At 30.7% G+C, this 24,534-nt stretch overlaps 2 protein-coding genes across 2 annotated transcripts; both read left to right on the top strand.

Moving 5' to 3' along the window:
* The first annotated feature begins 12,918 nt into the window (after positions 1-12,918).
* On the top strand, positions 12,919-13,887 carry LOC102660354 (uncharacterized). The gene has a single exon (XM_006579267.1). It carries the CDS (start codon positions 12,919-12,921, stop codon positions 13,885-13,887), a length of 969 nt encoding a protein of 322 aa, XP_006579330.1.
* A 7,106-nt stretch (positions 13,888-20,993) lies between these two features.
* Positions 20,994-22,023, top strand: LOC100793034 (auxin-responsive protein SAUR32). Its single transcript, XM_003523285.4, has one exon. It carries the CDS (start codon positions 21,378-21,380, stop codon positions 21,771-21,773), a length of 396 nt encoding a protein of 131 aa, XP_003523333.1. The 5' UTR covers positions 20,994-21,377; the 3' UTR covers positions 21,774-22,023.
* Positions 22,024-24,534: the final 2,511 nt, after the last annotated feature.

The following is a 24,534-nucleotide window of genomic DNA, read 5'->3' as shown; positions in this document are numbered from 1 at the left end:
ATTTAAAGAGTTTAATAATTATGGATTATAGTTAGTATAACTTTTAAGTGGTTTTTATTCAAGTTAGTATTTTGTGAATAAACAATAATAACAAATTTTTATATAATATATAATATTTACTAAAGTATCCATTGACTCCTTGCATTTTACTTGCGTTACTTACTTTTTTGAGTATTATTATGTTGAATAATTTTGCTGACGTGAAATTTATATTTTAGTCATCTGTTTTTTTCTTCTTCTGATGTTTCTGATTCTTTGTTTAATCATACTAATCTTCATGATAATCCCAAGTAAAACTTTTTCACAAAAGTTATATTAGAAAATTCTTGCTTCGATCCCCCTCCCCCTTGAGTATGACATATTTAACTATTCGCAATTTAAGACGGGAAAGCCATCCTTCCTTGACGTATTAGCGATTAAGTGGGAATATTGATGGGTTACTGTCATTAGAAACCCACACCAACAATTGGGCTTCCAATTAGCTACAGATTTAAAATAGGCTCAAATATTTTAGGTAGTTGCTTCCTGCACCCGAAATATTATTATTTTCTGCACCTTTTTAACATTTTGGAAAAACTAATCCAAAACGTATAATTATATTTCAAATTGGTAACACCTTTTACATTATACTAATGATAATCCTGAATGTTAGATTACACTCCAGATTAGCTTTTTCAAAATGTAAAAATGGTGCAAGAAGTAATTTTTGTGAGTATGAAGCAATTGCTAAGATTTTATGCATCTTAGAACTTGCTGGAATATGGACCAAAAACATGTTGAGTTGCTGGACTCTTAATAACATAGAAAAACACTGGGGTCAGCCTTAAACAAGAATTTGGGCTTAGGAGACAACTAAGTCTTGTAAGTCTTTTCTCCTACCAAGTGGTTAAAACTTTTTTTTTCCTTCCAAAAAGTCTTTTCTCATAAAATCATGTTTCCATTGTAGTGCAGACCGAACAAAATTTACAAACAGAATCACAATTCCAATTCAGATTTTGTACAAGGAAACATATTTTTGTTTTTGTATGTTGTTCTCACTCCTTCACTAAAAGATTCAGATTTTGTACAAGGAAACATATTTTTGTTTTTGTATGTTGTTCTCACTCCTTCACTAAATGGGAAACATGATTTCTCATACAAAATCTAAAATCATATTTTCATTGTGTATTTGTTTCGGCTTAAAAAAACATAACGGAAACAAAAGTTTACATACAATATGAAACAAAATTATATGCAAAATTATGCTTTCGTTATGTATTTATTGGGGTTCAGGGAAGGTGAAGGGAAAGCAAAGAGAGAGAGAGTGTGTGGTGGGTTTCAACTGAGGGATAAAATAGTCTTTCTCTTGAGTTTTAAAAGTTTATAAGAACAAAAAATAATTTTTATTGGGGCCAATAACAACTCTCCTTGTTTGTGAAGAGCTTGAAATTGACCCAAAAACTCCTAGGTAAAAAGAACATGCTACGTGAAAAAAAAATGGAATAGCATGCTATAAATCTGGAAGGAGAAATTTCTATTTAATATGAGAGCGTTATTAATTACTTATATGTTTGTTTTAATTAAAAAGGGTCATGCCCTCGGCCATAATTCGGTTAATTCAATTAATTGACTATGTTGTTGAACATAGTTAAATAAATTGGATACTATTCAACTACGTTACTTATAGTTTATCCTCCCGGCGCAATCAATCAATTGTCTATATTTTTTATAATTTAGTAAATAAAAGAATTAAACTTTTTTACTACTACAATAAAGAAACTTTAGAAGTAATTTTATCTTTCTCAACAATGATTTACATATTTTCATATTAACTCATTTAAATTTTTGAGCTTACTTTTAAGCTTCAATTTGTTTATTTAATTAAAAAATGAGCTTCATGGGATGTTTAACAAGTTCAACTCAAATAATATAAAAAAAAAATTGTTATAGAAAATTTTTGGGAGAATTAAATTTTAGAGACTGACTTAAGGCATAACATATCTCAAGGCTTAAAGAGATACCTAAGATTATCCATCAATAAAATCTTTAAATCCACAGAAAAATTGAACTCGCGTTTTTGTGGAATGAATTAGTTCTTTACTAATGAAGTGAATATTTTTTCTTTTGATAATTTTTTTTCATACATGTAGTTAGAGATTAAACTTTGGACAACATAGTTAAAAAATTTAATTATCTATCGATTATTCAGTACTTTATTGCTTAAAGAAGGAGAAAACTTATCTCATAAAATAGTATGCATATGGTAGAGTATGCTATTAATAAAATAATGTTTAATTTTGAGAATAGTATGGTAGAGTATGCTATTAATATGTTTTTAATTTAATTTAATATTATAAAAGTTTGAACCATAAAGATAGATCAGTTAATTGCTCCCTCTTTTCTCTCTCTTTTTAAATCCAAGAGAAACAAGAAGATATCAAAGAAGTCCTCACCTGGAAACAAACTTAAGAAGAGAAGATGATTAGAAGCAAGTTAGTACAGAAGAAAATAACGAGTTGCTCAAATACTAAAATTCTGTATCATTTGCCATACAGACATGCATAACATAACCTTGTAAGGATGAGCAAGCTGTATCATGGCTGCTTTCATTCCAAATTAAGAGTCCACTCACTACTGTATATGCATCCGCATGCGCATGCATATTGTATCATAACCTCTCATTTAGTATTCCCGACATGAAATGCGGGTGGAGGCTATGAACGAATTGCTAGAGGACAAAGGTGGGATTGACGCACGCATATCAAAGGCTTATAGCTAGGTTGAACCTCAAATCAGACAACAATCTGTTGACTACTTTTTGCCAAATTAATAACTCTACGAATGCATGTGTAATCTAAATAAACAGCTTAATCCATCTCACTTGGTACTGTTAGTCAGGAACCTATGGAATCGGAGTTTAAAGTTTCCCATCATTAGTTGTCAATCCAGGCAAAGCTTCATGGAAGGTGGCTTTGAAAGAAATCAAGGGCGCGTAGATTTATTATATCCTTTTATAAACGAAAATTTATTGAAAAACTATTCAAATTAAAGAAACAAATCTATATATAGATTTTTTAAAGGAAAGTAACTATTAAAGTATTTATTGTAAATTATCTGATATTATCTTCTAATATTTTCACCGATAAGAGAATGTACATATTATTATATTATGCAAAACATTTTTGTGATTTAATAAATTTATAATATAGAAAAAAAAACCTATATCAACAAGCATATATATTACTTTACTCCAAAAAGTAATGCCTAAACCAACTTTTTATGGGTTATTTGGGTGATTGATAAAGGTACCTGCACGTTTTATCCACTAGTCTGCAGTCTTTATTAATTTATTAGCATTAATGTTTCGAGAGTAATATTGTTTAATCATAATTAACTAAAAATGCACTAATTTTAATTAGTAGCAATCTGTAGTACACGCCACTTCTTTTTTTATTGTAATATAAGTAAAGTTGTCAACTTGCCAGGTAATATTTTGAGCCTGAAAATCAATCGAATTAATGGTATCAAAGTGAGACTTCCTAATGTATAACTAAGTATATCAGTTGCATTCATACATTTTTTTTTTACTGACAAAAGTTACTAGAACTAAAATAATTTCTATAGTATATATAAAAAGTATTGATTCTATTAACTCAACTAAAAGAAAATATCTATACATATATATTATCATTCAATGACATGCAAACTATATTGATTTGATATTGTCTAAAAATTTGATGAGTCTGCATAAATTTTTCTAACATAAGTACATAAAACATGTGCTAAATTTTCCAAAACATTATTGTTTGAACCATTTTTTTGTTTCCTCAACATTATATAAACCATCTTGGTTGTAAAATGATTATTTTCCACAAGATAATAAAAGTCACACGTACAGTAAATAAGTGAGCCAAATGAGTTAGGTTAATCAGTATAAAAAAATGAGTTAGGTTAACGACCAAGCATAAAATATTATGGTACAAAGCAGAAAGAATCGACTCCATTCATTGTCCTACTGCTTCCATCGCATGATTCTCTTGCTCTCTCTCTCTCTCCTAAATCGTAGACAAATGAAACAGACACGTTTTAAGAGGATGGTCAGCTTTAAACCCTCACCCCAACAACTACAGCTGTGTTCCAGAAATGACCATGACCACCAGACCCCATCCACTTCTCTTTCTCTCTCTGCGCGTTACTTTAACTTTCTATTAAAACCAAATCATTGTTTTCATCATTGCATTTCCTCATATCCCGCAACCCCCCCCCCCCCCCCCAATTTTTTCATTTCATCCCTTAAAGGAAGATGGAGATCACAACGATCGAGCCAATTCACACAACCTAAAACGTACGTACACCTTATTTTTGTATCAAAGGGTTTGATTAGATCAGGTTCCATATATATATATATATATATATAGCTATTAATCATCAAGATCGGGGAGCTCTCGTCTTGAGGGGAATGCTGTGTGGTCCAAGGAGATGAGATGATATATATCACAATAACTTTCACTTTACACCAAACTCATATCTTCACAAATTCATCAGATTCAGTTGTAATAATAATAATAATATGTAGTATATGCATATATACTATGTATAATATATATATATATATATATATATATATATATATATATATATATATATATATATATATATATATATATATATATATATATATATATATCCATATTGTGTCTCCTCGGACCAGGCTTCATTCCCTTCAATTACAGCTTCCATCATCTAAACCAATACAAATCGGTGTTCTTCTCTTCTCTCTCAGCTTTCAACCGATCGGTTTCATGTATATAAAACACTCTCCAGGTCAGTTATCATTATTTTCATTTTCTTTCAATTTTCAGCCTTTTTTTTGGGTGGATATATTCAAGCTATTTATTTATGATAGACTCATTATTTACCCTTATGCGTTAGTTGTGTTCCCTTTTTTTACCTGTGGAGATTCATGGTGAGATTCACTGGTGGATCCGCGTAATGATGATGAAAAGATTTGAGTATTTGACTGCACTGCACATGTGCCCTTCTTGTCTTCAACAGAACAGAAAAAGGCAGCCATCATTTGCTTTTGAATTCTGGTTCTACTTATTTTCAGATCTTTTTTGTGTCATGGTTTGTTTCAGTTTCTGATAAGGGTTGCTCCTTCCGTTCGAGACCAAGGATAATCTCCCGGAGAAAGAAGGAAAACAAAAGCAAGCTTGGTGAATTTTCTCTACCTTTATTCAGTGCACTGTTGCCTTTTTAAATACATGCTATGTTGGAAGTTAACACAATAATCACTACATGGAAGTTAATATGATAATCACTACATTAACTACTTCTAGAGTGATAACTACCCCTATGGCAGTTTTTATGGCAGAACATCTTTTTCCTAACATTCCCTAACCCATCAAAAACACCTTGTCCTCAAGGTGTTGGGTGCAGAAAACAAAACCTGGATCTCAAATGAAAATGGGCGTAGGAATTAATGCCTGAAGATGATTGCGGAGACAAAGCCCTTTGACAGCGACGAGAATGGCAAAGAGGAGGAGGAAGAAGGGGTGGTGAAGATTTGTGTCCCTAACCGTAGCAACACACACAATAGAAAGGGAGAAGCGGATGTCGAAGGGAAGGATGCCGTGACTGGAGGGCTTTTTGTGGGATCGAAGATTGGCAGCCGGGAGAGGGTCGGAGGAGAGTGTGTGGTGCTTGTTAACGGGAAGGTGGGAAGCTGCCATGGGAAGGGAAGGCGGCGTGGTTTCTCCTGTTGGTGGAGGCGGCGTGATTTCTACTGGTGGTGGTAGCTTAGCAGAGGAAGAAGATGGGTTGGTTACCCTTGGAAGCAGAGACAGCACGGGTGGTGACTTCATAGAGACAGAAGATGGAGAGGGTTGTCTGGGTACCATGCTATTCAATATTCGGATAATGACATCAAGTTTGGAAGCCATGAAAGTTTGGGCTGCAGCGATGGAAGTTTGGCTGCAGCGAGTTTGGCCATAGCGGCCTTGAGGCGATCCACGCAGGCAACGGAAAGTTCGGTGTCCACCATTGAAGAATGACAAGTCGGACCAAATGATAAGGGTTGCTCCTTGCGTTCGAGACCAAGGATAATCTTCCGGGGAAAGAAGGAAAACAAAAGCAAGCTTGATGAATTTTCTCTACCTTTATTCAGTGTCCTGTTGCCTTTTTAAATACATGCAATGTTGGAAGTTAACATAATAACCATTACATGAAAGTTAATGTGATAACCACTACATTAACTACTTCTAGAATGATAACTACTCCTATGACAATTTTCATGGCAGAGTATCTTTTTCCTAACAGTTTCAGTGTACTATAAATCATTCTGTTCTTGCCTGCAATTTTCAATCATTGTATCTGAATTTCTCATGATGAGTATTTAGATTTCATGTGTCTGTCTATATATAGGATCTGTTTTAGGGTTTTCATAGCTTAGACTTTTAACTAAGTAGAATAGTGTGAGCATATGCAGCTATATATATGATAGCTCTTCTTCCCTTGATATATGTATACATAGACCCAAAAAAAATGGCCAATCCTAATGGAGGTTTTCTCTTTAAATTAATCTCCATAACATGCAAACCAATTACTGTATGATCATCTATTGATTTTCAAATTGTTCTACAATGTAAATGTGGGTAGATTCAAATTCCAAAACTACTGCATGCCGTGTGGATCTCCACCGCCTCAGCTTTACCAATTATTCAATTATTGTTCTTTTTCGTCCCTTTAATTTCTCTTTTCATCATTTTCAGCATTAAATTCCTTTTGAGTGGAAGACTTTGATGGAGGGATAGTAAGTTGAAGCATATAGTGTGACAAAATATTCTGTAGAATAGATTCTATTTTATTGCTATCTTTTCTTTCTTTATAAAAGGAGACGTCTTTCTGCTGTCTTTTGAATCTCTCTTTAATACTCTTTCTTTCTTTATTTTATCTTTTAATAAATATATTTCCTTGCCTCATGCCAAATTATTTCTAATTGAGTTAATTAAATATAATAACAACTGATTCTAAGTTAAACATTTAGGTTAATCATCTGATCTTACATTATTTATCTTTCAGTAATTAATATAGATATATCCTAGTTATTTTCTAATCATGCCATGTATATTCTAGGGACACATATATAGTAGTATAATATAGAATTTAATTAATATTAGAATATACTTTTTACAGTACTATCATGTAGTTATATATTAGTAGTATTATGTTTGGTAAAATTATTTATTTTTGTAATAATTATTTTAAATGTCACATGTAAAGTTATTTGTAATTGGTTGCAAGTGAAGATTTTTTTTTTACATTACCAAGGTATCAATAAACTCTGGTTATAACATTCACATAGAAGAAAGTGAAAAACACGATAGGTAACTTAAATTAGGTCGGGTCATTTCACAAAACAAAAGAAACTCTTCTGCACGGAAAGGTTATAGCAAAAGAACAATGAAAGGGTTAAAAGCGCAGACTTATGCATGTAGCTTATCCGAATAAGTTTTCTGCTTTAAGTAATCGATGACAGTGAATTGAACTAGGTTCTATATATACTCTTTTTTTTTTTACTATTAGGTTCTATAAGTTGATTCCTTATACTGTTTTTTTAAGAGGATTCCTTATACTTACCGGTATTAACATGATAATTTAATGTTTAAGTAACATCTTTGTCCATGTGATTTTCATTAATTTCTATTTTGGATCGTCACTATAGTATTTTTATTTTAATATTAATTGGTCTTTATAGATTTTATATTAATTGTTTTAATTTTTACTAACAAAATATTATTCGATATTTTGGATTTTGATCCTGAAACTTTTATTTATTAAGATGTCAATCTTTATTTTCATAAAATTAGTATTAATCCTGATATATTGATGGACCAGGATATATATATATAAAATTTAAGTGTGTATAAAATATATGGATTTATATTAAAAAATAGAGTTTATAAAACTCTAGGAACTAAATTTACTTAAATTGCACCATGCGTACTGTACATTAAAAACAATTTATTTAAGCCATACATAATAATGTCAGCAATATGTAACATCATATCTATCAATCGAGACACAGGTTTTCATATTCTAACTACTAATTCTTTTGTTAATTCGTGTAATGGAAGAAAAAAACTTGTGATTTCTGACAATCCCTTTCAGCACACCATTCTATCTCCCTTTAATTTGTTGCTTTTTTTTTGGGGGGGTACGTAGTCTCAACTCTTCCCAAAAATTAGATATGCTACTGCTGGTGGTACACTGTATCCAAACCTGAATAAGACAAAGCCCCACGGCCATATGTATAAAAAGAAGCTCAATGCGAAGTCTCAAGCCCTTCTTTTCTTTTTCTCATCTGCAGGATAAAGACATTCCTTTCTCTGATCTGTTACTAGTCCAAAAAGGGATATTAATTTGTTTACCCAATTGATCTTGAAGAGCTTTCAGAAATTAAAGCAGCTTCATCTTAATAAACTTATTCTTGATTTCTAATTTCTGCAAAACGTTTTACATATTTAGACCAAACTTATTTCAATTAATCTCCCCTGATTAATTTCCCAAATACTTGGACCACAAATTCTATGCATGATGTTGTTACATATGATGACTAAACTACAAATGTTAATTATCAAAATCAATGTTTTTATTTCACTAGTGGGATGCATGTGCGCAACACACGGACAAAAGGAAAAGAACGAATTTTTTATATATAGGTGGAACAGAAAGTGATCCCTGGAAATGTGGGTTTTATGTGTATTGCCTGTTAAGTTGTTGGCAGAATCATACCCCGATTTCACTTTCCTCACTTTTTTCCCACTAAAATGAACAAACCTTATTAATAATTCATCTAACTTTGGTAGTGCAGCAGGATTTGGTTCCGGGGTGATTAAAACAAGGTTGCCGGCATTTTGTTTTTGTTGTATTTGCCTTTTTTTCCTTTTTTCAAATAACATAAGTGCTTCCTACTTGCTAGAATGCCCGGATGGTCATAGAAAAAAAATAATGGATCTCACCTATAAAAAAAAAAAAAAAGAACAGCTATTATGAAGTAAAAACTTTAATGAATGATTGTAATAGTTTCAAGTTATCAATTTCAAATCAACGCCTGTTATGAAGTTAAAATCTCAATTCAATGGTTCATAAAAGTTCAATTTTTTTTTTTACATATAGATAGATAGATATACCAACTAACAATCACAAACAAACGCCATTACAAATAACAAAAAAAATATAAGAAAAAAGAATTACAATTGGATGAACTTAAGGATTATAAATATAAAAAATTAACTCTAACAAAAAAAAAATTATAGAAAAAATACAAATCAAATTATAGAGGAACCAAGGAAGTTAGTTTAGCACGATGTGTACCATAAAAGGAAGAGTTTAGTAGTGTTTGGTTTAAATCCCTCTTGCATGAATTTGATATGAAAGTTTTAAAAATGGGTTTAGATCTCATACCTCTATATTTTACTTTACTTTAGTTCAATTTTTTTTTATTAATTTTCACTTTCACACATTTTTCATTTATTTATCAACCAAAGACCAACTAAGCAGATGAAAAGTAAAACGTTACAAAATGCAAAATTGTCATTTAATTCACGCACCGATACATACACACACATAAAAATATTTCTAATTCTATTATGGAATAAAAATAAGTTTTGCACGAACTTTTGTGTTTGACAAATGATTGATTAACAATTTTTATCTTTTAAAAAGAGAAAATATAACATTTTTTAATAAAATGAATACCTGTTTCATATGCTAACCAAATTATGACGGTTAAAGAATTCCCAGAAATTGTTCTTTCCAGAAAAAGATAAATCCGATCTACAGCGCAAATCAAATTCGATCTACAAATACAAATTAAAAACCAGATAAAATACAAATCAAAATCCAGATTAAGAAACTCAAACTTAAAATTATATACAAAACCTACAATAATTAGCTGGCATAAAATGCAATTAAATAATAATAAAAGTGACATTGTGTTATCACTTAACAGCAAAATTTAATGACAATGACCAAAAGCATTAACTAACAAAAATATTAAGCACTAAAATTGGTAAATTTTTTGTTCATGGACTAAAATTAAAAACTCCAAGAAATTCAACAAAAATCATAATTAATTTCAATAAAATTACTCCTTAACCCTTTTTCTTTAATATTCTCCTCATGTCTCCTGACTCCTGAACCTCTACGACGATTAATTCATCGGGGACAATGTTTTCTTCTCGTCGGAGTTCACTGAACTAAGAGAACTCGACCTCACAAACCAGGTTTTGGAACCCCTTCAAACCAAGACCATTGTCTCCCCAACTAGTAAACCTCACAGGAAAATTCCACACTCCATTTCCCAATTTGTTTTGAAATGCAATTATTTATTAAGTATTCAATATAAAACTTGATCAACTAGCCAAAAAGGGGGGAAAACGGAGGTAAAGAGTTGTGAGTGAAATGCACTTCTAGAGAAGAGAAAAAAAAAACAAATATTTTAATTGACAACCTAATTGAGAAAAGAGAAAATGTTTTCACCTTTACTTCTAATTTATAATATAGAAGTAAAGAAATTTTACAAGAATAAATGCTAAAAAAATAAATTTAAAATAATATTTTGAAAAGAAAAAAAAATATTTGATTCAAAAGATAAAATATCGTTGCTTTTGAAATGAAAAAAAAAAAAAAAAACATGCGTATGCTTTAGTTATTTAATGTTTCACACTAAAGTCAGCTCTCATTGATAAATTCAAAATATTTTACTTTTCTTAAAGTTAATTTTACTGATCGTAACTTTTTTTTTTCTTTTTACGCGAGAATAGGAAGAAACTTCTACCTAAAATTGGAAATTAATTTCATCAAAGCATTGAAATTATTGAAATAAATTGTATATCTCTTAATATATATATATATATATATATATATATAATAACTATTTTAAAAAATATTTACTAATAATCTCAAAAATTTAATGGTTTAATGCTATTATTGTCAATCATGAAAATTACCCAAACGTACAGTGTTATCACTATTGAAATTGATTTCATTGGCTGAAAACATGGTTTATTCACACCAAAACAAATATTACCATAAAGATTTATTGACTTCAATATAAAATATTATTAAGTTTAAAATCAGGATAAATATAATCATATGATCATTTTTTAATATATATTTTTTTAATAGTAACTTTGATACATGGAAGTATAATTCACTGTAGTGTATTGTATATTTTGTTTGTCACTTTAATCTTGTCATTAAAAATTTATCGTTAAAATTAACATATATGTCCTACGTGGCACACTATCTACCTCCATGGTAGTTAATACCTGACAATTATGGTCTAACACATGATAGATATTTCAGTCAAAAATATAAATAATAGTAATGAAATCATCACCTATCATTCAAAAATACATAATCATTTTATGCAAAACTCAAAAAATGAAATGTATGTAAAATTAAAAATTAGGTTAAAGTTGTAATTTTTATAAAATGTAAATACTAAAAAAAACAGAGTCATCAAAATTATAAATTTAAAATAAAAGATTATCAAAATTATAATTTAGCCTAATAAAAACTAACTTTATTTTGTGTTAGTCTTTTTATATAGAGACAAACAGACAAAAAAAATCTCAGGCATCGCCGGAAAAAAATACTAGTATATTTACATGTTTCTGATTCACTTCGTCGTCTCCAATGTTTCATTTAGAAAAGATGCCATTTGTAAATATCAACATAACCGCCCTTTTTCAATATTGTTTTGTTGTTGCACCAACCATTATAAAATTGTAATATTGAGTACAAGAAATTTAATTCTGAAACGAGTTGCATAGAGTGCATACATCAATTTTATTTTATTTTATTTTTTAAACTGAACATGTCATGGAGTATAACATATATATTTCTCGATATATTTAGAAATACACCTTTAATTGTATAAGCTACAACCATAAGAAAAAAAATTCATATATATGCATTTCTTTTCTTCCAAAGAATCCAAATGTTATATGTGGCATGTGTGACAACAATTCAATATGTCTTATCATCCAACTCGATAAAAAAAAAATGTATTCATAAAACATAACGTATTGCAGTCAAAAAATAAAATATATAGGAAATCTAACCGTGTATATATATATATATATATATATATATATATATATATATACAAAATAGAACAAATCAACCACATCATCATCACGCTATATAACCAACATAAAGTTGTAAAAAATGATGAGAGTTTCGAAACCAAGATTGTATATATGAGTAGTAATATATATAGTGCGTGTGAGAACCAAAAAAAGAGAAGGCATGCAAGGGTGTTGTCCTTTATAACCAACCACACGAGACCGAAATTAAAGGATCCTTCTCATTACACCACAAAGCCACCCTTCCTCGCACCCAAAAAAGAGAAAAGAAAGAAGAAAAAAAGCTCTCTCTCTATCTGCCACCCTCCTCCAGGTTTGATATCTTTCAAAACCTAAATCTTTTGTAGTTGTTCTCCATCTCCCCAGGTTGGGAAGAGTGGGGAGAGAGAGAGAGAGAGAGAGCCATCAAACTCATATATCATCATCATCATCTTCCACCACGTTAACACCCTACATTCATCATACATGCCTCTCCACCAAAAACCATCATTCTCCAATCTCCCATGCTTAACCTCACCCTCTCTCCTCCTCCAGTGCCACCGTCGACACCAGAGCCAGCGTCACCACCGCAACCCTATCATCTCCGGTCACAACCACTTATCCAAGTAAAAATTTGGTGGGGTCATTATTACAAGCAATCTGGGAATTCCAACCAACAGAATACATCGATGGAAAAATAGACACTTACACACATTAGTACATGTATATATATGTAACCACACATATAATACATACCCCCCCAAAAAAAAGAACAAGAAAGAAAAAAAAAAGATAAGAGTGATCCATGTTGTTCACGCTTTCATTACCACTCCTCAACTCAGCTTTCGACCTCATCACCGTAATCTTCATCTCCGGGTTAATAATCCTCTCCGTTTTGTCCCTATGCTTCATCTTCCACCTTCGCTTCAAATCAAAATCCATCACACACTTACAAGGCTTCAACTCGCTCTGGACCGTACGGTTCCTCCTTGTGTTATTCATATTCTTATGGTCCATCACCGAACTTCTCCGGTTACCTTTTTTTCGCCGAAAATATCTGTACCCTTTTGTACCCTCTTTTAGTATATCCCAACAAGCCAACCTCTGCAAAGTCCACATCGTACTCTCCCTCGGATTCTTCGAACCCGCGTTCCTCGTAACCCTATTATTCCTTCTCAATGCTTCGATAAAAAGGAAGACACCGAATAATGACAAGTGGGCCATCACGTCCGTGCTCCTCACGTGCCTCCCCGTTGCGACGCTCCAAGCATTGCTCATATTCTTCGCCCCTTTCAAGAACCGTGTGCCGGCGGAAAGCTCGGTGGTTCTGAACGACGGTTACGGCTTCGAGACCGTGCTCTGCGCGTACCCTTTTCTGAGTAGTGTTCTTTTTGCGGTGTTTGGTGTTGCGTACTCGTCGTGGTTCTTGTTCTCGTGTTGGAGGGTTTTGTTGCTTGTCATCAACAAAGGCTTGAGGGTGAGGATTTACGTGTTGGCTTCGATTGTGCTCGTGGCGATTCCGCTGCAGATTGTGTCTTTAGGGTTCAGCGTTCTGTGGAGCCCGCACCAGGAGGTTTACGGAGTTGTTTCGCTCGTGGGGTTCCTCGCCGCGTTCGGCTGCGCCACCGCCGGGGAGGGCATTCTCGTCATTAAGCCTATCTCCGATGCGTTGGACGCTGGGGGAAACTGTTGCGTGTCGACCCCGCAGCCGGGGGCAAGGCAAAGTGAAGAAACCGAAGAATCAGGTGTCGTCGTTCGTTTGGAGGGAGGGTAATGAGGTAAATTAACAATGCCACTCTGTTGAAGGTAAAAAAAAAAATAGTATTCTTTGGTCATCATCTCAAACGCAAGATTTTGGTACCTGTTCATTTTTTTCTTGTAGTGCTCGTGCAACACGGATAAGGTTGGTCGATTTTAAAGGGGGGAAAATCATGTTTCTTTTTTCTCTTTTTCTTTCTCATTCTGTAATTCATATTGGATTTATTCTTTTCGAGTTACATGTGTTTTGCCCTTCTTTTTTGTGTACCGAAATTTTGTGGTGTTTCTATTCTTTTTATTAATTCTCTTCATAGTTCATACTCTAATATTAAATAAATTTGCAATATAGATAAATGGATATATTTACACTTTGAAATTTAAATTAGTTGAATTATTTATATTTATTTAACTTCAACTCGTTAAATAACTGACTAATTTATTTATTCAATTAAACAATGTTTAAACTTAGTTTTTAACTCAATCATATATATCTACATAAAAAAGCATATTGATATATAAATCTTGAGATGTGCTCACAAGCTACGTTGGATTGAGTTTGTTTAAACACAATATTCAATTCAATTAAAATTATGCAGGTTTGATTGTGTTAAATTTGTATGATTTTGTTGTCAAATTTAATTCAAACCAACTTGACATATTGATTCGGTTGAATCTATAAGGTTTGAACATTTAAATTAACTCTAAATTTAATAATTTATATTTATTTATTACCAAATATTAACTCTACCAACAAACCGAACATAGAATTGTATGTTTAGTCATGATATCAACTGTTGTCGGTGTGAAAAAAAATGTTTGTCAAATTCATTCTAATCCTATAACAAATATCATATAGAGGCAATAATTGCAATAAATTTTGTATAGGATAAGGAATCTATTTTTTTTATTCACTAATATTTATTTTTTTTGTAATTTAATATATACGAATATATAATAATAATTTTAATTAAATATTACGTGAATGAGTAAGTTTATGGATTCGAAAATCAAAACTTGTTACCCAAACGCTAAAACATCCAACCCAAAGTGAGAAAATCTGGGTTAATTTGGGTTCCAAGTTACCCATAACCATGAACACTACTAATAAGTCTATATCATTCTTGCCAAGCGAATCTTAAATATACAATAGTCACAATAAGATTAAAATCTAAGATTTCATACTTACTATCAAAACTTATCATCAATAGGTCAACGCTTAGAAAAAAATCACTAGGTTGATATTAATGGGTAACACTTTAGCTTTTTTTGTTCAAGCTATTTGAAACTCTAAAGATTATTTTACAATATTTTATTTTTCCGTTTTTTTTAATGTTAAGTAACTCTTCAAATTTAAAAAAAAAATTGATCACTTTTAACAATATAAATCTTTTAATGATTATGATCATAAAGATGGAAAAATACATACAGGTACAATAGAATCGAAAAATGTAGTATAAATGAATACATGTATATATAATAATAAAAAACATTATTTACAATTAAGAAAAATATGCTTGATAAATATAATTTTATTATATCGATAAATTATCATTAATTCGCTGATTTCTATGTTTAAAAACTCTTTCGTGTTCTTTCTCATCTTTATTTAATTCATTTTAAACAAAAAAAAGTAGTTATTAGAAATTAAATTAAAAAAATGATGTAGGAGTTTGTAATTTTGTTTCTCAATGGGCCAAAAACGGACATCAACAGGTTATATTGTTAAGGCATTATGAAGTGTTGTGAATTTTCATATTAGTTCAAAATTACTGTTTTCATTGGAAATATAATTTTGTTGTATAAATATATAATAAAATTGTATTTTTGCTATACACATTGGGGTGAATATTAAATAGTATAATGAAAATATAATTTCATTGTATAAGTTTACAACAAAATCATGTTTTCATTATATTATTTTTTCTTTCAATCCCAAGTGTGCACAAACAAATACAATTCAGTTGTAGACATGTTTAATGTAAATTTGTTTATGTTAGCTTATTTTTTTAACCCCTTGTGTACAACAAAAACATGGTTTTGTTATAAATTTGTTTGACAAAATTATATTTTTATTGTACTTGTTTAACAGTCAACATAATTATTAGAATAAGGACCTCAACCTCAACTACAATGTAATATTCATGATTAACAACAATTAACAAACTCTGTAGTCAATATTAAAGGACTAAAATCATTAGCTATTGAGTATTATCAAGTCTAAAATCAATACACATAACACTATTTAATTAGGTTGAGGGGTCAATATTCAAACCATTATTAGAATCATCGTCGTGATTTCCCAAATCATTATCATCTATCTGCATTCCTTTTGCATGTATCATATATGCTTAATTGGTATGGTAAAAAAGATTTTGATTTTCATCAATCATGTTTTTCCAACCACTTGACATTGTAACTTCACCAGAAGTTAATGCATTTCAATCCATGTATACTCTACAAAGGTCCATTTGGTAAATTTAGAAATCAAACAACAATCAAACATTGGCAACCAAAAAAATTACTACAAAATCATGTATGGATTTCGACACACGACAAAATTATGAATTTGGAATACTCCAATGGTGGATCCATTTGTTTTCATTTTAGTTTTTTTATCTTCTCTTTCCAACTGAAAACTTGGGAATCTTTTATAATGATATGGGTTGGGATTAATTTCGTTATGTGTCAAAATCTAGAAACCAACGAAATCATTATTCTGTTGGTTACAAATGCTAAAATTCTCACAAAGTCTCATAGGTTTGTTCAATGAAAGAAAGGGGAAAATAAAATTATGTGATAGAGGAAGAGTTTGGGGGTGTAGGAAATCCAAAAGGATAGGATGGTTATTTTGCCAATATTGGTGGTGCCAATAGTAGCTCCCTAATGTTAAAGTTATGAGCTACGATGATTTTATTTTTTTTGTGAGCTACGATGAATTGATGTGCTAAACATTGGTAAATTAGCTCATGCATACCCTTATAATTTGAGTGTTGCTATGTGTACCCAGCAAAATTACTGGTACACCCAGCAATTGCACGATTTTTCCGTTTTGCCCTTCCATATAAGGGATATGGATTGGCTAATCCGTTGCTATGTGCACCCTAAAGCAGGAGTCGAACCTATGACTTTTACGTTATTAACACGACGCTCTAACCAACTGAACTAATAGGTCAATTATATATAAAATAATTAATGTTGTTATATATAACACTAAATTTTCTAATGTATATTTAATGTGCATGTAAATTTAAATAATAAATTTTGTGATAATTAATTTTGATATAATAATTAATATATTTATATATATAAATTGTAAATAAAAATCATATGTTTATTAACAAAAACCTACTAATGTATTTTTTGACCTTATTGCAATTGATTTTGATCTAATAATGTATTTGTTTACATATATAAATTTTAAATAAAAATTATGGGTTTCATAAAAATTCATATATGTAAACATATTAATTATTATATCAAAATTAATTGTCATAAAATTTATTATTTAAATTTACATGCACATTAAATATACATTAGAAATTTTCGTGTTATATATAGTAACATTAATTATTTTATAACATGATTGACCTATTAGTTCAGTTAGTCAGAACATTGTACTAATAACTTGAAAGTCAACGGATTAGGCAATCCGTATCACTTTTACAGAAGGGCAAAACGGGAAAATCGCATAATTGCTGTGTGTACCAGTAATGTTTCTGGGTGCATGTAGCAACGCCCCTATAATCTTTCTCCATGGCCCATCTCGACCCATAGTTGGGCTTGCTGGATCAACTTGATATTGGGCCTGATTAACAGTAAATGTATCTGCCAGTGCTAATTCATACCTTTTTATTTGTTGATATCTATGGTAAATCGAAATATGGATTTGCAAAATAGCAACCTAGATTTCCATGAAAGCATAAGTGCTCCGTAAACATAAATTATTTTACATAATTTTTTAAAAATAATTATTATAAAAATTAACAATTTAAATTATAATTAAATAACCGTAAAAAAAGCTCCAATTAACTTTTTTTTGTCTCATTCTACTTCTTTATCCTTATTACCTTTCGATCCAATGGCTGATTTTTTATGTTCTTGGAAGAAGAAAAAGTTTTGCAGCAGCAATATGGAAAGAATTCTTCTTTACTTTAGCAAGCTAGAACGGCCGAGGGGTATTTTGTACAAAAGCCGGTATAATTTTACCATTAATTTGTGTGGTTTTGTTTTTCATTGTGTTATTTGCCTACTTGTACTACTAACTTGACAGTAAAGAACAAAGATCAACCAAGAAAACAGTTATACCATTAACAGAGACCATATTAGCTCTTGATCATGGTAACTCCAACTTTAGACATAAAAAAAAGGGAAGAAATTAAAATTTATATTAATGTGATATAGGCTATAAAGTTTTTATATCAAGAATTATAATCAAAGAAGAAAAAAAAAAAGGAGCAAGGGTCCGCACTATTTTTTGCGAGATTTCTTTACTTTTTCTAAACAAAATTGTGTGGGGAAAAATGGAAGAATTATTTCCGTGTGAAATCAAAGCCCTACTCATCTTAGTTTCTTTTTTTTAATCAGATTCTAAAATCACCATACTGTGGAAAAAGATGTACCATCTGGAAGTAGGTGAGATAAAAAGAAAGGTAAAAACAAAAGTTGGCTCAGTTGCATTATCCAAACTATGCCTTGCTGGTTGCTATAATCATTTTGCTTTTAGACAAAAAAGTTGAAACCACTTGAAAGCCGAAAGAAATCAATGACTTCCATTGGGTCGTCCAACGCCTACTTTTTATTTCTTACAACTGAAAACATTTATATTTAAATCGAATAAGATTATTATATATAATATTTTTTTTCAAAAGTATTTAATTCAAAAAATCTTTAGTTAAATTAAAATAATTTCATATTAATTGCTTTAAAAGACTTAAATATTCTCAAACTCAAACGATTAAATAATTATATAGATATTTATTTTTTAAATTATAATTTTTTAATGCAATATATGATATGATGTTATGATGTTGACCGATGAATAATTAGTATTACATTAATTAAGACGGTATAAAATATATTTATCTTTTTGGAAATGAATCAATGAAGAAATATTTGAGTGTTATTTTTAGTCTGTAATTCCTTTTTAACTCTAGATTGGACTATTTACTGCAGTCCTAATTTTAGCATTGCATAATTCTTATCCCCATTATATGGGAGTCATATTCCCCATCATGGGATTCATGATGCCATTAGCTTTCGTTTTTTAAAAACTTTCCATATGCTCATTATTTAGCTATACCGTACGTATAGGTGTGGAAAATAAATTTAAGTTTAATATACAAGAATTAATTAATTACTAATTTTTCTACATACATGCTTTTAGAATTATGCAACAAATGTGGCATCAGTTCCGCTTCTAAAATGGACTTTCTATTTGGATGAAGCTAAGGTCTTGCTACGGGTACCATACAAATTGTTGGTACATCCCGCATAATTTGTACAATTCTTGTTTCACATTTTCATAAAACTAATACGAATTAGCTTATGAATTGTCCCATTCATATCCATGAGCCTCACAAGTCCAATCCGTAACCCTAATTTTTCACATTATCAACAAGATATTCTAATATAATTATTACAAAATTTATTATCTAAATTTAGATGCATATTAAATATACATTATAATTTTAATATTATATATATTAACATTAATTATTTATAACATAATTATCCTTTAGTTAATTAACTAAAGCGTCATATTAATGCAAAAATTACATGTTTGGATCCTTGCTTGCACTAGCAATTACACCCAGCAACAGTCTGAACCAAAACTAGGTTTAGGGGTCCCATCATAAGGATTTACGCCCGAAATTCAAGGGCAGTTTTCGAATTCGGGCTACACCTGTTTTCTTCTTTGCTTAATCGTGTTTTTCGGGTACCACGCTAACGCCCAATTCACAAGCAATAAATTGATTCCATGGGAAAAAAATGTTTTTTAGCAAAGGTATTCCACCAAGATAGGGCACAAACAAAGGTGATTAAATAATACCACCAAAAAAATAGCACACTATAACATTATTATTACTTCCAAACTTCTTCCCGTGGTTTAAAAATAATACTTGACTATTTTAAACATGTTTATAGAAATTTAATTTTTTTAATGTGTGTATGAAAAAATTACTTTTTTTTAAGGCTGTATGAAAAAATTACTAAGAAATGCAAAATCTATTTCAGTGATTTTTATACCCCCAAAGTAATTATTTCTAACTATCACCTAAGGAATAATAGTATCTTCAGCAAAAAAAAAAAACAAAAACCTAAGGAATATTATCAGTCAAATAAAATAATAATAAAAAATATATTAGAAATAAAATAATTAATTATTATCTCAAAATAGCATTAATTAATATTTTATAAAATATAATTAATTATAAAATAATATTTTATCTTTTGTAGGTAATGTTTTGCTTTTTTATTTTATAATATTTATCTGATATATTTGGTATTTAAAGTATACTACTTGAAATTATTTTGTAGTTTAAATATTTTCAGCTATTAAAATGATACAATAGATGTGAAAGAAGAAGAAAAATGATCTTATTAAATAAAATATCGTGGGAATATTTTGTAGTTTCTATATTTTCAACAATAGATGTGAAACAGTTATTCTTAACTCAAACCAAGATCGAAGGCGAATAAGGATAACGTGTGATAGAGCGTGGCTTCTTCGTTCTTGCACAATATTCTAGTTCTAGTGCAAAGTCTTCCCTTCCCTCACCCTAAAAACCAAGTCAATCGGAGCATAAACTATCCAATATTAAATATATTAATTTGAATGTTATTTATCATCATAAAATTCAATTTACGACTCTTCCGCGTGTTTCTTATCCTGCAAATTACATTCATGCTGAATTTCCAGCTGTGAATCAAACTTTAATTTCAAAAACAAATTCGCTTTTACTTTAATCACACAGAATATATCCTTAGCCAGATGGACCATCCAATAAAATTTTAGTCAGAATCACAATTCCAATCATCTAAACAAGAAAAAAGATATATTACTCTCCTAAGCTTTGAGGTCCCTCTCTCGTATAGAACAAATCTTTGTGTACAGAGTAAGCAAACCCTAGAAGCATCCTGACCCCACCACAACGCTCTCCCTCTCATAATATTTCTTACACCCTAACCCTACCACACACATATATATACCTCTATCCCACCCTTTGCAAAATCCTCTTCATTCTTCTACTTCTTTTGCATACGTTCATATTGTTATGTGGGTATTCTTTTGCTTCCATTTATCATGAGCAACATCCCAAGATCTCTCACCGACTCTTCCCTAACCCTCTTCAACCTTGCCATATCATCCTCTGACCCCTGGCCTTTCTCACTCGTTTTCTTATAGCCCTAATTAACGTGTTAATAATTCTCACTCCACTTTTCTTAAACCTTGCTCTTTCTTTCTTTTTTTCCCCTATCCCTTTAGCTTAATTTTTTGGCTACGTTATGGGGATCCTTAGCGATCATCATAATCAGAAGCATCACCACCACCACCATCATCTCATGAGTTTTCATTTGCACATTCCTCACCTTCAGTACTTTCACCATCACCAACAACAAGAGAAGAAGGAGGATCTGAAGGACATTCCAAAAGGGTGTTTGGCCATCTTGGTAGGGCAAGGGGAGGAGCAACAGAGGTTTGTGATCCCTGTGATGTACATGAACCACCCATTGTTCATGCAGTTGCTGAAAAAAGCTGAAGAGGAATACGGGTTCGACCAGAAAGGCCCCATCACCATTCCTTGCCACGTGGAGCACTTCCGCTCTGTTCAAGGCTTGATTGATAAGGACAAATCCCTCCACCATGGCCATCACCACCATGCTTGGTGCTTCAAAGTTTGATTCATCAGTCACACTCTAGCAACATGAATTTTTAAATTTTAAAATCATGTACATGATATTTCTTGTTTATTTTTATTTTAGTTTTGTCATTGTTTTCCTAATTTTCCACGACACCTTGAATGTGGCGTTGTACTGTTGGTATAATGATGTGATGACGACGAAAATCTTTGGATCTTAATTTGCATGATTTTTTTCCTTTCTGGGTACTATTAATGTTTGATCAATGGAAAATGAAACGAGAATTATAGGATTTGTGATGTGATTGAGGAGTATTATTTCTGGTTATCTTTCTTTGTTATTTCAATTTTATGTTTAATGTGTGAAAGAATTGAAGTAGATAGCAGCTCTTAATTAAAAAAAAAGAGAAAAAAGAAGCATATAGCTGTTAGTTGGTTGGACGTAGCAAGCGTGAAATACACGGTTGGAATTTGGAACAAAGATGAACATAGACTTTTTCTTTTTTGTATTCCTTCTTTAATTCTTTTTTGGCCTTTAGTTTGGGCTTCACGGGGGAATATCTACTTTGGAAAAATCTGAGATCTAGTTATCTCCTTAAAAAATTTGTGGCCGATGATAGAGGACATGGATGAGAGGGCCCATAGACAAAATTTAAGGTCTTGCATTTAAGCTATTACATATGTGGTTTATTTTTTCTGTTTTGTAAGCAATCGAGTATATAGTCGCTTACATTTGGTTGGTGGGGTTCTATATACATGGTTGTGATTAGGAATTCCGTGGCAAGTTTGGTGAACGGTTGTAGTCCAAAGAGATTTGGCGTGCACACTTCCCATTATTTCATCAAATCTACGCTCCCAGAAAATTGAACCAGGGCAAGGATTTTGGTAGGACTCAATTGAGAATTTTCTCAGAGAACATAATTATGAAGCTTCGGTTCCTGGCATCACAACGCAAAGTGCTGTACTTGCACATTCTATTCTTAGGTTGTCAACAAATCAAGCGGGGATTAGGGTTGACAATCATAATGGGGATCGTATTTTCCTATGAATGTGGGCGATCTTGACTTTGAATCTATTATTTTATAAATTCATTATTATTATGTTTTAAAGATATTCTAAAATGCAAAAAGTAAATCTGGTTTTGTGCACCAATTGCTTTCAGAAGTCATCGCATTTGATTGGCTTTATTTTATAAATAAAAAATAATTAATTTGCCAAGAGCATAAGACAGCAAGACATTTGTTGGTGTTTCGTAGAATTTTTCTCCCCTTTGTCTCGATCGTTCATACTTGCAAATAAAATTCATACACTTGTTACATGATTTAATCGGTGAAAACCAAGTCAGTTACATCTTTATCATCATTCAAATGATCACACATGAACTTTTTTTCTAATAATCAATATTTTTTAGGAATAATAAATAATAGTTTTCCTTAGGTATGTGTTGCAGAATTTTAAATAAACATCTACGTGTCATTATTTAATTGAAGAATTTGATAAAAATAATATAAGGAATAAGGAATTTGATCAAAGTTTTGTCTTTTTTCCAAAGTAAAAGAGGAGTATTTAAAATATTTAATTACTCTAAAATATAAGCCAATAATAAGCATTGAAAATAAAAATAGCGCGTAAAATTTTAATGTTTTGATAATTTATTTTCCTCATACATATATATGTTATTCTGATTTTTAAACACTTCTTTTTTAAAAACAATAAAAAAATTATCACTCAAATTAACGTCATATTGATAAGTAATGATTTTTCATAATAAAAATTATTACTGTAGTTTATTTTGTAGGCTCTATTTTATGGTCAAATCCTTAAAAGGCAAAATGCAAAATCGTATCAAGTGATTGTGATTAAACTAGAAATAAAAAGATTTGGATAAACTGCGTAAGTCATAATTTCAAGACTCTGCCGCTATTGTATTAAAAAAATGTAAAACTGCATCTAACTATCTGTGAATCAGAAATTAAATTTAGCGAATTTATTATTTACCATATATATTTATATTTTATCATAATATCAATCAATAAATTCTCAATCAACCCTTATATCATCCATAAATCGTTTTTTCACTCTTTATTTTTTAGAGAAACAAAAATTTAAAAACCTGTAATGAGCTTGTTGGGAGCACTACCCATTGAGTAATTTTACTTTAATGATATTTTTTAAAATAATTTCAACAACAAAAGGTGAGATTAAAAAAAATATACTACCCAAGTATGAGATTAAATAAGTCTTATGAAAAACTATTATAAAAAAATGTTACAATAACATCATTCATTTATGATTGGCACCATATAAACCTACCCAAATTAGTTTCTGTATGTCAGCTCTCGTGAGCATTTATTCAAGCAGTCTGCGTCCATCTTTGTTGGCCAATTCCAATCTGGGTTAGTGCCTTTACTGCAATTAGCAGCTTTTTACTTGTTCAGAGGGTAATCCCTCATCAGCATGGCATGTTCTGCATCCCATCTCATTTTAAATACTTCTTACTTAATCAAAGATGACGTAACATATTTTAGTTATCACAAACCAGACCCATTCAACTCTCAATATGGACAAACATTAGTTGGGTAGGTGTTAACTTCCAATTCTTTAATGCAAAAGTCTCTATCTTCACGGAGTTCCCAAATTCCTAACTTTTTTTTTTATATATATATTCCCAGATTCCCAACTAATATTTTTTTATACTCTCTTTGTTCCTTAGCTTATGCTTCATAGGAGTCTCAACGTAAAAGCTGCATGGTTATTTTAATCCTGTCATAAGTATAATTTTGAATAAACACTAGTACATGTTT

Source organism: Glycine max, chromosome 4, assembly GCF_000004515.6.
Source record: "Glycine max cultivar Williams 82 chromosome 4, Glycine_max_v4.0, whole genome shotgun sequence".
Classification (NCBI taxonomy): domain Eukaryota; kingdom Viridiplantae; phylum Streptophyta; class Magnoliopsida; order Fabales; family Fabaceae; genus Glycine; species Glycine max.
This window is presented reverse-complemented; position numbering and strand designations above follow the sequence as displayed.